General features: G+C 38.4%; 1 protein-coding gene across 1 annotated transcript in view; it reads right to left on the bottom strand.

The window, feature by feature from the left end:
* The window catches only part of LOC129263514 (uncharacterized), a 29,505-nt gene extending 15,891 nt beyond the window's left edge, over positions 1 to 13,614 (bottom strand). The window contains exons 1-3 of the mRNA XM_064100671.1: positions 13,073 to 13,614; positions 12,346 to 12,518; positions 944 to 1,130 (exon numbers count right to left, since the gene is read on the bottom strand). Coding sequence (XP_063956741.1) covers positions 944 to 1,130; positions 12,346 to 12,518; positions 13,073 to 13,363 — 651 coding nt within the window. The 5' untranslated portion in view covers positions 13,364 to 13,614. The remainder of the gene's footprint in view (positions 1 to 943; positions 1,131 to 12,345; positions 12,519 to 13,072) is intronic.
* Between the last annotated feature and the right edge of the window lie 4,425 nt (positions 13,615 to 18,039).

The raw sequence follows: 18,039 nt of genomic DNA, 5'->3' as shown, positions 1-18,039 counted from the left end.
AATAACATAATTTTTTTTTCAAAATTTGTTTCTCAAATGATTTGCATGCAAGTACCAAACTTAATTCCCCATAGACCTATGCAATGTGGCAGGAATTCTAGCCTCTATTCCGTTTTCACGGTTTCATAATAGCTTAAAACATTCACGAAATATTATATATAAGTGTCGCGTGATCATATGGCAGTAGTCAGATTTTTTTTCGGGGGGGGGGGGCAAGACGCGTAAAATTGTTGGAGAATTTCAAAAGCCAGGGAGCGAGGCGTACGAGCTTGTCATAGAGGATATTTAGTTGACACTTTGATAAATTGTGTGAAAGTTTCCAGAAAAAAAGTAAGTTTCTGCTGCGTACGCATACGGCCATGCGTGTCATAAAATATTAATTGCCCGATTTTTTGTTTCGTTTTCTGGGTAAATTCTATTTTATTGCAATTTATATTCACCTGGGTCCTATTTCATATATTTGTTATGATAGCAACTCTTGACGGAATGTAAACTTTCATATCAGGAAACAGAATATTCATTGGTGTAATGGTAGTTGACATTCCAGCAAGAGTTGCTATCATAACAACTTTTTTTATGGCATGGGTCCCTGGAGAAGCTGATCCGCCTGATCGTATGTACGTTTTTCATTAAAAAATACCCTTTTTAATAATAAAACTGAGGATTAAGGATTCAAGAAATTAAAAAGTAAATCAACACTGTAAAAACTGTGGTGTTAAAACTGACACCAATTGGTGTTAATAGAGGACCACACCCTGAGGTGTTAAAATTACACGCTAGAGATTGAACATAACACCAAAGATTGTAAATGTAACAACCATATGTGTTGTAATAACATCATAGGTGTAAAACTAACACCACCAATTAAACACCGGTGTAAAATAACTGGTGTGGTTCTCTATGTACACCGGTTAACACCACAGTTTTTGCTGTGAAATATTACCAAGCATATGTTGGGTCCAATGTCCGTAAAACATTCCAGAATCGCCAGAGGACTCGAATTGGTCAAACCCGAGGTTAGGTTGTTGATGGTTAAAAGGACGTCACGGTTTCTGTATGCACACAGTAAGGGTGGATAGACCGTCCAGTGCACTGCAAACACCGGTGTTGATTTAACACCAGCCCAGAATCTATATATGTCCACACCAGAGAAGTGTTAAACTACACCAGTTTGGTTACCAGATACAACACCAATTAAAATTAAAACAGCATGGCTATGATTCCAAACTGGTGTTGTTGCAATACTTCTCTGGTGTGGACATATATAGATTCCGGTCAGGTGTTAAATCAACACCGGAGTGTTTGCAGTGTGAATAGACTCTTGTTATCATCGAGGCACTATAAGAGCGCCTTGAGCACCTACAGGTGGATACGTGCGCTATACTGATTATGGTGATGATGATGATGATGATTATTATTATTATTATTATTACTATTCTCATTATTACTATTTTCATCAAGTCTCTCTCAAATCATCTAAATTTGTAAATCTATATAATTATGTTTGAATACTATGGCCCGTATTCTGAAGTCGGGTTTAATTCAAACTCAGATTCAAAGTTGTGGTTTAAGTATGGAAAGCCAATTGTTACATAAATCACTAACGGTAGAGGTATCATATTTCAGCTCATTTGGCTCTCAAATCATTCATAATTGTCTAGGAAGCATAAATAGACGATTGTCTTCACCATCGATGAATCAGGAAAGAGCACAGTAAACATAAGAAGCATACGAATTAATAAAAGTTTTGACACTTTCGGCTTCCCATAATTTTAGCACAGAGTTAGACCATGGTCTAAGTTAAACCTGACTTCAGAATACGGGCCTACACTGTAAAAACTGTGGTGTTAAAACTGACATCAATTGGTGTTAATAGAGGACCACACCCTGAGGTGTTAAAATAACACCCTAGAGATTGAACATAACACCAAAGAGTGTAAATATAACAACCATAGGTGTTGTAATAACACCTGTAGGTGTAAAACTAACACCACCAATTTAACACCGGTGTAAAATAACTGGTGTGGTCCTCTATGTACACCGGTTAACACCACTGCAGTTCTTGCATGAGGTGGACAAATATCAGGGGCCTGCATGGATGGGAACTTTTTTTCTTTAAAGGGGGTGCTGGATAAAATTTGGCAAGCCCCCAAAAATAATATGGGTATCGCGACACATAAAGACGTGAAGGTGATTTTGGTACAGGAGAAATTTGACAAGCCCCCTCCCCCCCCCCCCAAGAAAAGGGGGGGTCGTAACAAAATGAACGTGATTCTGATGAAATGTCCTTTATTCAGCATACCAACCAGATTTCGAGGAGTGCTGCCTATGGTAAATAATACACGCAGCACCCCTGCTTGCCAGGGCCATAACAAATACACGTTGGAATCAATCATATCAAAATGTGGAAAGAAGAAGAAGAAGAAAAAATATTGGCCGTTAAAATATGTCTTCAAAGCAACACTCTAAAAAGACATTGGGTAAAAGTGCTCCATGAGGGTAATTATGCGTCCAACCAACATTGGGTATTTCTTTTGGGTATTTTTTATTTATCCAGTGTGATGAAAAAAAATTCCCGTTCTAAAATATTTGCTGCTTATTTTTTAACCTTACTGGGCAATATGCTTCCCGCATTGGGTAAAATACTGCCCCAAATCGGTTGGACACATAATTACCCTCGTGCTGGTAAAAATCTAACCCAACCGTTTTCGCATACCTTCGTAATTCCGAAGCTTCGTTATTCCGAAGGTTCGGATATTCCGAAGGTTCGTTATTCCGAAGGTTCGTTAGTCCGAAAACGAAATGAGGTTCGTAATTCCGAAGGTTCGTTAGTCCGAAAACGAAGTGAGGTTCGTAATTCCGAAGGTTTGTTAATCCGAAAAAGAAATGAGGTTCGTAATTCCGAAGGTTCGTTAGTCCGAAAACTGAATGTGATTAACTAACCTTATTTCGTTTTCGGACTAACGAACCTTCGGAACAACGAACCTTATTTCGTTTTGGGATTAACGAACCTTCGGAACAACGAACCTTATTTCGTTTTCGGATTAACGAACCTTCGGAACATCGAACCTTATTTCGTTTTCGGATTATCGAACCTTCGGAATAACGAACCTTCGGAATAACGCCACAAATGTTCGGATTAACGAACCCTTTTACGTTTTCGGATTAACGAACATCGAGGTATAGGCAATTTACGTGTTTCGGAATTACGAACCTTCGGAATAAAGAACCTTCGGAATTACGAACCTTCGGAATTACGAAGTGTAACCATAGTTTTTACGATGTAATTTGTAATAGATATTTGAAACTGAGGTGTATTGTAAGACTACACTGTCAACCCCCTGATTTTAAAGGAAAAAAGTAGATTTTGCAGAAAGCAATAAACAGAATCATTCTGTAAATTCATAAAACAGGAATTTTTCTGCAATTTAACTGAACAGGTCTATTTAGAAAGGGGAAAAGGATGCTTTACTTAAGGAAATTTGTAAGGTTCCATACACCAAATACCAATTTCCTGTAATTTTATATGATATAATATAACCTGGTAAGATTACAGGTGTTCTCGAGACTCTGCTGCTGGAACTTCTTTTATTAATAAGGATACATTTTCTAACAGTGTAGCTATTAATGTACACACTAAATGGCAGACTACACCCATGTTTGTTTCCTTTAAAAACATTTGTTTAAATTTTCTTTGATAAAATATTCCATGACAATTGCTCCGCCGCCAATTACACACATTATTGGAACGATCAACTTCAACCCTTGATGTAACCCTATACCATATCCTTATCTTAAAACAAAACAAAAATGTCGCAACCCTAACTCTATATCACAGACAAAATAAAGCCCCGACTAATTGTCGCCGGAGCAAATGTCTTGTTGCCTACTAAAAATCGGAAGTCCGTGTCATTAAACAGGTTGCATGACATTTAGACGTGTCGTTTAATTTTGTTTGTGCTCTGTATAATCAGAAACTAATAGCTCAATTTCCTTCCCTGTTTCTCTTCATTTTTATTTTCGGATAAATCTTATACCGCTGGCCACTAGTGTACCTACGGGGGGGGGGAGTCTGCCTCCTCTGACGAGTCACAACCCATGCAATGATCCAAAGGATGTATATCTGCCCCCCCCCCCCCCCCCGACGAGCTTGAAAACCTTTTTTTTTTTTGCTTGTCAATTTTTTTCCTGGTACGAAATCCTATATATGCGATTGAAGACCTTTTTTTATTGTAATTTTTTTTGGCGGACGGTTTTGCCTCCCACCCCCTGTGGAAAATGCTAAGTACGCCACTGCCGCTGGCGCAATTTTGTAGATTTTTTTTTGTTTAATGACTTTCGATTACACTTCTCTTTACGTTGAATCCTGTATTGGAATGGATTTGAATGATTTGACAAATTCTAAAATGAAAATTATTATAACAAAAGTGCAATGAAAGTGAAAATTATTATAACAAAAGTATTGACTGAAAGTGGAAATATTAATTGCTTAGTCATAGCGGTAATCACGTGACTAATGGCAGGATAGTGTACAGGGCAAAGGATCAATGTATTTTATTGACGTGATGAACATGCTTGCTAATACAGATTTTAGGTCTGCATTAAAACATGGTGGCTGCTCTAAGAAATTCCTTTGTTTACACTGTGGAATGTACACCCCAAGCCACCCTTTCAACAAAGTGGCCACACTGAAATTAATTTGTTCAGTGTGGAATGTATTCCTCATGGTGGCCAATCTGTTCCAGAGTGCATATACTGACGGACTTTGGAACAGCTTGCTTGAGGTCAACATGCACACTTTGAAATTGTATTGACACACTCTGATCTGGAGTATATTCTTAAAGGTCGCTACACTTTCAAAATAATATTGGCACAATCTGATCTTCGTCAATATTGCCGCAGATGCTTTCTGCGGCAAACTTTTATGAAGCGCGTACTTGACGCTTTTTTTTATTTGCTGCGGAAACAAAGATATGACGCTGAAAATGTGATTTGCCACTGTTGCAAATGTTTAATAAAATTGGCCCCTGGAGTATATTCCTCAAGATCGCCACACTTTTAAATTATATTGACACACCCGCACACTCATGTGGAAATATACTCCTCAAGGTCGCCACACTTTGAAATTATATTGACACACACGCACACTCATGTGGAAATATATTCCTCAAGGTAGCCACACTTTGAAATTATATTGACACACAAGCACACTCATGTGGAAATACATTCCTCTAGTTCGCCACACTTTGAAATTATATTGACACACACGCACACTCATGTGGAAATATACTCCTCAAGGTCGCCACACTTTGAAATTATATTGACACACACGCACACTCATGTGGAAATGGTTACAGCCCGATAGACCGCGGGTCCGATAGTCCGCGGGTCCGATAGACCGCGGGTCCGATAGACCGCGGGTCCGATAGTCCGCGGTGTGTGTAAAATTATGATCAGGATATAGTGAGATCCAATGTCATCAAGAGGTCAAAAGGCCAATGATACGAGTCCACGGGATTCTATAACGATGACCCAAAGGACAATCGCCCCCTGACATCTACTTCAAGGAAAATATTATCCCCATATTTTTATCGTCAGGGACTGTTACCCCCCGGAAATTTACCCTCTAGACGCCATACGGAGCCTCTAAAATGCCATCGACTTGAAGACATGGCGAGATACTTTATCTTGCCTTGTCGACTATAAGCTTATTATGTCCGCATGGCGCGATACGTTATCCTGCCAAGTCAGCCCACTTATTTTATCTTGCAAAGTCGACTTAAATAAGTTACATGTTAACATGGCGATATATCGGGATTCTCGCCGGGACTTGTACACTTCATATCTCGCCATGTCGACATATCGACTTGACAAGATAGAATATATCGCTATGTCGAAATATAATAAGCGTACAAATTACTTAGGCGGTGGAAGCGGGGGGGGGGGGGACCTTCCCCCCCCCCCTAAATTTGAGGTGCATGGGGGACGGTCCCCCCTAGATTTTTAGTTGAGAACCTTTTTTTTTGCTTGTCAATTTGTTTTCTACGTCCCCCCCCCCCTAAATTGAGGTGGACCCCCCTAAAATCTTTTTGCCCCCCCCCCCCATAATTTTGGTTGATAACCTTTTTTTTTGTAAAAAAATGTTGGTAGTCCCTCCTATAAATTTTGGTTGATTTGCTTGTCAAATTTTTTACCTGTGTCCATCCCAACATTTCAGGTGGACCCCCCTAATTTTTTTTGCCTTCCGCCGCCAGTGATTAATTAAGACATGGCAAGATAAAGTACCACGCCATGTCGTCACATTGATGGCATTTTCAAGGCTCCGTACTAGGGGTAATTATCCGGGGTAATTGTCTGGAGGGTAAATTTCCGGGGGGGGGGTAACAGTCCCCGGCGGTAAAAATATGGGGATAATATTTTCCTTGAAGTAGTTGTCAGGGGGTGATTGCCCTAATTGGGTTATTGTTATAGAACCCAGGCGCGGATCCAGGATTTCGTGGGGAGGGAGGGGGGGGGGAATTTGACCTGATTTTTGGCGCCCATGTGTACTTTTCGAAAAATGGCGCCCACTCCCTCCCGGCCAGGCTAACTTAAGTGCCTTAAATGGATTTTGAATTATCTTATAATCACATAAAAAAAAGACAATTTTTTCATGTGTTCTTGAAAAAAAAAATCCATGAATATATAATGTAATATCAATGGGAGCGCGAAGCACGAGCGATTTTTTTTTGGGGGGGAGGTTCAATTTGGTTTAACTTCTTACCAGAGTATAGGCCCTACTGGAATATTGTGTGAACGGGAGCTGTAGTTTCTGTACTGTTGTTTAGAATACCCTTCAATAATATTAATGATAACCTCTTGAGAATAATGCAATCTCGAAGCAATCGACTAATTCTCCTCATCAGTGGCGTATTTATACAGCATGGGTGCACGGGGGGGGGGGGGTGGCGACGGCACCAAGTTAAACAAAAATAAATGAAGTGGGAGGGGGTAGACGTTAAAGAAAATCTGAGATTTCATTCTTAAAAACACATTGAGGTATCTCACAAGGCCTAAATAAAAAATGAGAACGCGAAGCGCGATCCGATTTTTTTAAAATAGATTTTTCATGTATTATATCCTGAAAGCCTAAGTCAGGGGCGGACCCAGCTTCCGCCAATAGGGGGAGGGACCATTTTTTCACCCATATTTTCCCCGATCGGCCGCTCAAAGTTGATTTTTTTTTGTTTCTTTGAAGGGGTTGTCCCAGTGGCCTAGTCAAAAAGGGACCTGTTAAGGATGTTTTGCAGTTAGCTAGCCATTAAGACGATACATATTTCAACGATTAAATAATGCAAGCGCGAAGCGCGAGCTAAATTTTTTTATATTCCTACCTAAAAAGATGAGATTTCAAATCCCCCAATGGGACATTCGATTCATGTTTGTCAATCATGAAAAAGCATGGGTAATTTTTGGTATCTTCCTACAATAATAATGCGAGCGCAAAGCGCGAGCAGAAAATTTTTGATATTCTGATCCGAAACTGGATAATTTTAGCACGTTTTGAATAAGATCAAGCTTTGTATCTCAAAAAACATGCGTGCGCGTGTTTTAGAATTAGACAGAATCCTGGCAATCTGAATACATTTCATTTTTCATCATAAAAATCAATAATGCGAGCGCAGAGCCCGAGCTGAAAATAATATTTGAAATTCCGATATGAAAAGGTCAATTTAAGCACTGTTTACAGCACTGTGTATATAGGGAAATTTGATAGCACTATATAAATAATGCGAGGACATTTTGTCATCATATAAGAATGATGACTATCTTCTTTTTCTTTTCCTAAAACTTGTCGATATCTATTTCTGAAAAAGGGACAATTTAGGTATTATGAATTCATACAAATTTTATTTCATATTTATTAATCTGTTAAGCCTTATGAGTGTGTAAAATTTGTTGACAGTGCATGAGGCCTGAAAACTGGATATTTTAAGTATTTTTGTAATCATGAATAGGATTCATTGGTTGATATATTTTTAGCAAATAATGCGAGCGCAAATCGCGATCCGGAATTTTTTAATGGGGGATTTAAGTAGTTTGTTATAGAATTAATATAGGTATACATAACTCACCAATCAAAATGCGAGCGCACAGCGCTAGCTCATAGGCCTTTATTATTTTTTTTTACAATCGAGACACCTGAAAAGGTTTATTTAGAGAATCTTATATGAAATACCAAGGAGGTTTAAATGAGATGGAGTAACAGCAAACAAAATCCCTTTGAACAAGCTTCGAAGCCGCCAGCAGAAAGTATGTCAGGCATGCACTTTGCTCAACATCTCTTGCAATTGTGTAGACAAATGATTCCCGCGTGACTCCGCAGCTATAGGTCATTTATAAAGGGAAATATGCTATTGTGATGATAATTACTTTTTCGCCGCATCTGGTCTGGTTATATGTGTAGTACATAATTCGGAGGCATGCGAAAAAAAACTATGCAATATGTCCTGAAATATGACTCAAATTTCCTCGACTGGGCATGTGCGGGCACTCATCTGGCATATACAATAATGAATAGCAATATTCCATCGACCACATTTGAAATTTTTATTTGCCGCAAACGATCGGAAAAGTGTTAAAATCTGGTTTCAGTAAAGGTCAAATTCTTACTTTTTCCACTAATTTATTAAAGGTATATAAATTGATATAATCTGGGCAAATATCTCAGCGTAATAGCGCTTGGTTATTGATGTCTTGTCATGCGTACAAATTTCTGTTTGTTTATTAATATAAAAGATGGAAAATTGATCCTAATGGATATTCGTAAAATTCACTTTTCGGATTTCTTCACTGAAACTGGCGACTTCGAAGGCGGACATCAAAACGGTCTTAACTGCCGTTCTTTCTTTTGTGCTTCTTTAGAAATGAACAGCTGCTTGAATAAATATTTGTTGCCTGTTGGAACTCCAGTCATAGAAACTTCTTGGAAATACAAAAAGACAATAGGCAGGCCTACTTGGCAAATAGTGCGAGCGCACAAAATGTTGTAAATGTTGATTCAAACCATAAAACGGACATTTTCCAGAGCACTTAAAAACATAAATTGGTAAATAAAACAAAATAATGAAAGATCGATGTCCGAGCTGAATTATGTTTTGTATATTGATATCAAAACTTGATATTTTAAACTACATATCAGCATATTGAGCAAGATATGTAAATCATCGAACAGGCAATGCGAGCGCGATGCGCGAGCGAAACTTCAATATAGTGACATTAAATATTTTCAAAAATTGTTTTCAAAGTCTTCTCCTGACCTTATTTTATTCACTCGTCTTCCTCCTTTTATGTTTCGTCTTCTTTTTTTTCCCCTTTCGTTCCCCCTTTTTTTCTTTCCCCGTTTTTCCCAATTTATTTGCCCTGTCAATAGGGGGGAGGTTGCCCTCGGGCCGCCTGGATCCGCCTATGATAGTAGTTGTTATGATGAACACGATGCATATCTATTATGAAATGAATGCGACCGCGAAGCGCTAGATGAAAACTTTTATAATGATGAAATGAAAAATACATTTTCAGTTGTCAGGTTAGAATATCAAATATTTTCAGCTTGTGCTTCTCGTTCGCATAAAAAACTGTAAGGTCGGGATGCGTATATAACTAAACAATTTATTGATGCCAGCGCGAAGCGCGAGCTCAATTTTTTTATATACTGACTTAAGAAGGACTAAGGTATAATTCCTATTTTAATTGCTTGTCCCTTTTCTCTTCTTTTTTTTTCTGTTTCTTACCCCTTTTTTGCGCCACCATGGGGGGCAAAATCTTTGCCCCCTGGATCGGCCTATGTATGTTGACTTGAAAAACACTGACTTACATGTGGGATTGATGCAGAGGATGCATACCTCATTAATCAAATATTGCGAGCGCGTAGCCCGAGCTGAATTCGATAATAACCCTTTTACGTGACCCTGAACAGGGTATCTATCTCGCTAAACAGACTTAAAACTCGAAAACATTGTTTTTGTCTGTTATCGTAAAAACGGGATATTTTAATTCAGCCGCATTAATTTATGTTTTTTGGGCAGGACATATATTTCACTATAAACAGGCAATACGAGCAATGTTGCGCCCCCGGTCGAAAATGAATTTGCATGAAGCCCCCTAAGTTCAAGGTCAATTTGGCGCCCTCGGTTGAACATAAACTTGGCGCCCCCGTGTGAAATATAACTTTGCCCTCCCTCCCCCTCTCTGAAACATGTATTTGTCGCATTATGGTCAAAATTCAAATTAGCGCTCCCCTAGTTCGAACATCAATTTGGCGCCCCCTCCCAGTTCAAACATCAGTTCGGCGCCCCATAGTTCGAACGTCATTTTGGCGCCATCAAATCGACGTCCAGGTCAACATCTCCCTCTTCCGTTTCCCATCTCCTTTTCTTTCTTTTTTTTCTTTCTCTTATCCTCATTCCCATTCCTTCCTTTCTCTTTTTTTCTCTCTTTCTTTTTCCCTCTTCCTCTCCCCTTTTCTTCTTTTCTTCTTTTCCTCCTCTCTCTCTCTCTTTTTCTTCTCTTTGTATTCCTCTTTTCCTCTCTCTTTTCTCGTTTTTCTTCTCTTCCTCCCCCCTTACTCTCTCTTTTTTTTCCTTCTCTTTTCCCATCTTCCTCTCTCTTTAAATATTATTCTCTTCCTTCCTCTTTTTTTCTTCTTCTTTTCCCCCTTTTCCTTACTCCGTTCTTTTCTTTTCTTTCTTTTCCCTCTTCCACTTTTTTCTCTTTCCCCCTTTACTTCTCCCTTTTTCTTTTTCTTTCCTTTCCCCCTTTTTTTCTTTTAATCTTTTTTTTCTCTCCCCCCCCCTTCCCCCTCTCTCTCTCTCTCTTTCTTCTCTTGTTTTCCCCTCTTCCTCTCTCTCTTTTTTCTTATCTTTCTTCCCATCTTCCTCTATTTAAATATTCTTCTCTTCCTTCCTCTTTTTTTCTTCTTCTTTTTCCTCCTTTGACTTTCTCCTTTCTTTTCTTTTCTCCTCTTCCTTTTCCCTCCTCTCTTTTTTTCTCTTCTTTCCCCTTTTCTTCTCCCATTTTCTTTGTCTTTCCTTTCCCCTTTTCTTCTCTTTTTTTTCTTCTCTTCCTTTCTCCTTCTTACTCTCTTTTCTATTCTGTTCTTTTCCCATCTTGCTCTTTCTTTTTTATTCTCTCCTTTTCCCCTCTTCCCCCCTCTTTTTTTGAGCTGGGGGTGGGGGGGGGGGGTAAGGCAGTTCCCCCTCGCCCCCCCCCCCCCCCATGGATCCGCACCTGATAGAACCCCATGGCCTCGTATCATTTGACCTTTGGACCTCTCGATGACATTTGATATATCTGATCATAATTTTACACACACTGCGGACTATCGGACCCGCGGTCTATCGGACCCGCGGACTATCGGACCCGCGGTCTATCGGACCCGCGGACTATCGGACCCGCGGTCTATCGGACCCGCGGACTATCGGACCCGCGGTCTATCGGACCCGCGGACTATCGGACCCGCGGTCTATCGGACCCGCGGTCTAACGGACCCGCGGTCTATCGGGATGTCCCCGTATTTCCTACCCTTGTCATAATACAGTAGTAATAATAATAACAATGATGAGTAACAATAGCGGTAATAATAACAACAGTCAATGCACTTGACAAATTGACCATTTAAATACGACAGAAATAGAATAATCAATTTGGGTGTCATTACAACATCATTTTACATCACACTAAATAATACATTATTATCCATAGATAGCACTGGGCAAAAATGTGAGATGAACAGGCATTTTATACATGTATATCAGTTAGTGTTGTATTCGAGTCTTTGCTTGCAGACTAGCTATCCCTTTTCTGCTGGACACATAATCGTTTCTTTTTGTTTTTGTTTTCTTTTTCCCCCAGTTTTTTAATATTCCCTTATCCCCCTAACCTATGTAGTTACTGCCCCCCCCCCCTTTACTTTCCTTGTTATTCAAACCTATTTTGCCTTTCTTCATATATGGTCTAGATTGTCTTACTTTACTTTTGATTACATACGATTAAGATTGCTATAAATTTATCCTAAGGGACTTACAATTACAAGCTTCACTTTTTAATAAGTCCCTCATTTTCATTTTTAAATGCTAACCGTAATCTATTATTTGTCTAATCATCAAAATGTATCTGGAACAAAAGAATTGTATATATTCCATCTATTTCCTACGAATTTGTTAATTAATTATTGAAGTATTCTTATGACACTTATTCTGTTTTGTACATTCATACATATGTATATATGTTTGTTATGTTTATTATCAGAAAATGGAAGTGAAATAAACTAAACTAAAACTGAGCTATAGCACAAAGCCACAAACCTACCTCAATCCAACCTTTTTAGCCAATCCTGACCCGTCGATAGCCCTGAACTCATGGCGTCCATGCAGTCCATTAGAGGAGTAAAGATGGGCACCGAACTCGGTGAGAGTGTAGGGTTTACCAGGAATGTACTGTACGAATATCTCTCGAAAACCAATCCAGTGAGCTGGAAAAATCTGAAAATTAGGGACAAAAGGAATGATAAAACCCATAAAAAATCATTTCGTTTTCTTTTTGTACAATCTTAATGATTTTCTGGTACGATAGTTTTATTGTTATGAGCTATAGCTGGTACTCGCTACAGACGATGGGTTCAATTAAGCTCAATGTCGGGAGCCGATATCACAGATATCATGGGCAAAATAAATATTTAAAAATCTACAAATATTTACACTCATGCACACACCCTCTCTCTCTCACACACACACACCCTCACACACACACACACACATGCAACGATACGTTTTTAAGCGTATACACACTGTAAAAACTGTTGTGTTAAAACTGACACCAATTGGTGTTAATAGAGGACCACACCCTGAGGTGTTAAAATAACACCCTAGAGATTGAACATAACACCAAAAAGTGTAAATGTAACAACCATAGGTGTTGTAATAACACCTATAGGTGTAAAAATAACACCACCAATTTAACACCGGTGTAAAATAACTGGTGTGGTCCTCTATGTACACCGGTTAACACCACAGTTTTTGCTGTGCAATTAACGTACCGCTTTTTCTGAGCTCCCTGTTGTATCAAGAATGTCCGTCGTGGCTTCCTTCTTACTGGACTCCGTAGCTGGAGTCGTGCCTGCACCTCCTGAGGCTCCCTGCGCACCCGACGTCTCAACCGCTTGGGTTGCTGTAACCGCTTCGGTGGAGCTCACAGCCGCATCTCTCCCGGTCTCAACCGAAGGCTTAGGATCGCCTGAAGGCGTTTCGTCCCGCTGACCATTGCCTGCTAGACCACTTCCGGGGTCAGCATTGTCAATGGTTGACTTCTTTGACCCTTTGGCGCCCATGGTCTGCTTCAACACAAACTCTATCGAAATGTAAAAACTGTTTCGATTGAGACACAACGACCTATATTGGTTGTTGGTCAGAAGCTTGTCTTATCAAGTGACTATTAAGAGTTGGCACACAATGAAGTTTCACTTTTATTGGCTCAGTGTGCTCAATGTCTTGCTTTCAAACGGGGTGTTTGTTTCACAAGTCATGATTTCGGGCGCTCCGTGTGAGGATACTTCCACTTTCATATCCTCTGTGGTTCAAGTTTGCCATTTAATTGATGCCACATATCCCACTTTTCGCTTGGACTTTACGACGGTATATTGATTTGGCGGAACAGACTTTGGGCCCGTCGTAAAACACTGTCTTGCAAAGCTGGACAGATGATTTTGTTTACGATATGGCGTAGCTAGGATTTTTTTTCCTTGGGGGGGGGGGGGGCACTGGGGGGTCCTTGCCTTTTCAGGGGGGATATTTTTTTTTATGTTTGTGTATGTGTCACAAGGGCGGATCCGACTTTCGCCAATAGGGGTGGGCCCTGAAATTATCTTCACCTATATTTTCCCCGATCAGTCACTTCTAATAGCTCTATTCTTATAAAACACCATAAATATTAGATAATCTCCTACGCCCCATATAAAAAGTGCGAGCGCAAAGCGCGAGTGATTTATTTTTTTTATCTTTCATGTATTATCCTGACAATTTAAAATTCTGGGCATGCAATGTTTGTAATCCTGAACAAGATGCGTATGTAACTAGACGATTACTGCGAACGCCAAGCGCCAGCAGAATTTTTTGACATGATAGGAAAAAGGACTGTTTACAGCTACCCACGAATATGGTACATATTTCAATAATGGGAGCCCGAAGCGCGAGCTGAAACTTGTTTACATTCCATGGCCTAAACAATTACCTTCTAAGCACTTTATGTATTCATAAATGGGATAGGTATGTTACTAAGCAATTGACGCGAGCGCGAAGCGTGAGTAGAAGAAAATTGAGATTTTAGACCTAAAAGCGGGGCACTCTATTCATATTTTGTAAATCATGAATATATGGCTAATTGGGTATCATTAATAGTGCGATCGTGAGGCGCGAGAAGACAATATTCTGATCTGAAACTGGATGATTAACATACAGGCTATCTCATTAAACGTGCGTGCACATGTTTTAGATTTAGACCTAGAATCTGTGCAATCTGAATACATTTTTTTTTAATCATGAAGATCAATAATGCAAGCAAGCTGAGTGACATTTGATATTACGCTCTGAAAAAGGTAAATTTCAACACTTTTTCAAGTACTGTGTCGGAAAATTATGAAGTGGATCACATTTAATGAATGATACGTGCGCGAAGCGCGAGCTGGTATTTTTTGCCTATTATTTTAACAAAGGGTCAGGACATTCTAAGGAAATTTTGTCATCATATGTATGAAAAATTATTTTATTGTTTCTTTTATTTATTTTATTTTATTTAATACGATTAGTATTTTCTTTTTTTGGGGGGGAGGCAACGCTGATAATGGGGGATGCCTCCTCCCCTCTTGGTGCCGCCACTGCATGTAGGGAACTACAATGAAATTATATACAAACCTCCTCAGAGTTACTCAATCCCTTTAAATTACCGTCTTGTCATTGATCTGAGGGTTTTTTGTCTGTTTGACATGCACGAGGATGTAATTAAATTCCGGAAGTCACGCTTTTGGCAGCTTCCTGCCAACTGTATGGTCTCTGATTACTTTTTAACAGAACTACACAATAAAAAAAACGCTTCGTTTAAATGTTCATAACTTCCTTAATATTTGTTTCTGTTCAATTTTCGCGTATAGGGTTTTGTTTCGTTTATTTTTCTGTTATCACACAAGTATACTCTTTCCAATTGTTTTATTCTCCTTGAAAGGTCAAGTACACCACAGAAAAATGTTGATTTGAATCAATGGCGAAAAGTGAAACAAGCATATCGTTGAAAATTCACCACAATAAGATGTAAAATCTGAAAGTTTTAAACTTTCGCTTATTTTTCACTGACAAAACAGTTATATGCACATCTTAGTAACATTCAAATGAGAGAGTCAATGATGTCCCTCACTGACTATTTCTTCTGGGGTTTTTTTCGGGGGGGGGGATTATACAATAGTCGCTAACTTGATGGGACCACAAAATGTTAAAACAATACTTATTCCACATATTCAGGTGGGAATAAATCATTGATTCACATGACAATGAGGAGAAAATTAATGTATTTCATATTTCATGTAGTCAAATACAAAAGAATAATGAAATGGTGATGTCGTCAGTCCTTTCATCTATATACCGACCAGGATATGCGTATATTTTTTTTCATTCATTTTTTTTTATTTAGCGAAACTTATTTGATTTTCATCTTTTTATTCAAATTAGAGTTTGATGGGGTGGTCTTACCTTCTAAAGTTGAAATGCCATGTACTGTTTACGTGTAAGAAAGATAACATATTTTCTTCCCAGAAATGAAAAAACGTTGTTTAAGTGTGTTATATTACATATATAAATACTTCGCATTTTACTCAAGCTTTGCTTGGAAGCTTCGTACCAAAGAATATTGATTTAATAAGATAATTTCAAAATAATTTTTAAGCTTTAAAATCATAAAAAAGAAAATATTGGTAATATTTGGTGTTGTTTTCATAAACACAGGGCGGATGAAATCAAGGATTAATTTTGAAAATGATTGATACTTTGTTTTCGTTCAGGTGCCGGGCTTGCTATTGCATATCTGGATCTGGGTTTTTATTTTGATGTATTCAATGATGAATGTTCTTAAATTTTAATGTCAGAAGGATATGTGGAAGCGCCGTGGTGTACACAGCAAATACTGTGGTGTTAACCGGTGTACATAGAGGACCACACCAGTTATTTTATACCGGTGTTAAATTGGTGGTGTTAGTTTTACACCTATAGGTGTTATTACAACACCTATGGTTGTTACATTTACACTCTTTGGTGTTATGTTCAATCTCTAGGGTGTTATTTTAACACCTCAGGGTGTGGTCCTCTATTAACACCAATTGGTGTCAGTTTTAACACCACAGTGTTTACAGTGTAGTGGTTCTCCATCATCACCATCATTGCCATTACCAACGTCATCATCATCATCATCATCATCATCATTGCCATCGTCGCCATCATATCATAATAATAATAATTTTATTCCAAGACTGTACGCAGCGAGTGCTGAATTCTACAAAACTTTACATAAAATACAATATAATAATAATAATAATAAATTGGTTCTTATATAGCGCATAATCAATTGAAATTGCTCTATGCGCTTTGTACAAATTTATCTCCAATATTACAGTTACACTACAACAAAAATAGATATGTTTTTAAAATATAAAACATATCTACAACGATACTTAATAAGAAGTATCAAAGTGCAATTTCGTCACCATCATCGTTATCATCACCATAATCATCATCCCCACCATCACCATCATCATTCCCACTATCACCATCATCATCTTAACTATCGTCATCACCATCATTGCCATCATCGCCATCATCATGTAATAATAATTTTATTCCAAGACTGTACGCAGCGAGTGCTGAATTTTACAAAACTTTACATAAAAAACAATATAAAACATAACTCCAGCGATACTTAATAAGAAGTATCAAAGTACTATTTCGTCACCATCATCGTTATCATCACCATAATCATCATCATCCCCATCATCATCCCCACTACCACCATCATCATCTTAACTATCGTCATCACCATCATCGTCATCATCATCTTCATCATCATCACCATCATCACCATCATCATCATCATTGAATTTATTACCAAATATCACTGTCAGGTACAATTACAAGGAATAGTACATCACATATAAACAAAGCATTTGGTAATTGGAGCTAACATAATAGCAAGATGCTAATCGAGGTTAGCCTCAAATGTCATTATCATAGTTTAAACAATATAACTAAATCTCAATATTGTACATCGAATTCAGTACTAATTCTACTTATTACTGTTGCAGAAAATTTCTATCATTTTCAGTGAACATATTTACACTATTTACAAGAAAAAATATCTTAATCATTCACCAAATCTTTATATAGAATCATTTGTTTTCAGGCAGTATTTTACAATACCAAATTAATTACAATCTTCCAGTAGCATTAATTTTAACGAATTGCTAAATATCTAAATATCATCACCATCATTATCACCATCATTGCCATCATTGCCATCATCATCACCATCATCACCATCATCATCCCCATCATCGCCATCATCATCACCACCATCATAATTCTCCTCCTCATCATTATCCTCCCCAATTCTCCTCCTCCTCAACATCATCATCACCATCCTCCTCCTCTTCGTCATAAAAATCGGTATCATGACCATCGATCATTAACGCCAGGATCATAGTCATCATCATAAAAAAAATTACTATCATCATCAGTATAAATACCAGATTCATTTTCAAAAGTCCCCTCTACTACCACCACTACCATCATCCTCCTCCTCATCATCACCATCATCATCATCCCCATCATCCTCACCATCACCATCATCCCCATCATTCTTACCATCACCACCATCATTGCCATCATCATCACCTTCATTGCCATCATCATCACCACCACCATCATCGTCTTTACCAATCAACTCCTCACGTCCATCCAAACTAGAAAAAAA

Source organism: Lytechinus pictus, chromosome 6, assembly GCF_037042905.1.
Source record: "Lytechinus pictus isolate F3 Inbred chromosome 6, Lp3.0, whole genome shotgun sequence".
NCBI lineage: Eukaryota > Metazoa > Echinodermata > Echinoidea > Temnopleuroida > Toxopneustidae > Lytechinus > Lytechinus pictus.
Note: the sequence above shows the minus strand (reverse complement) of the source record. Positions and strands in the feature narration are given on the sequence as shown.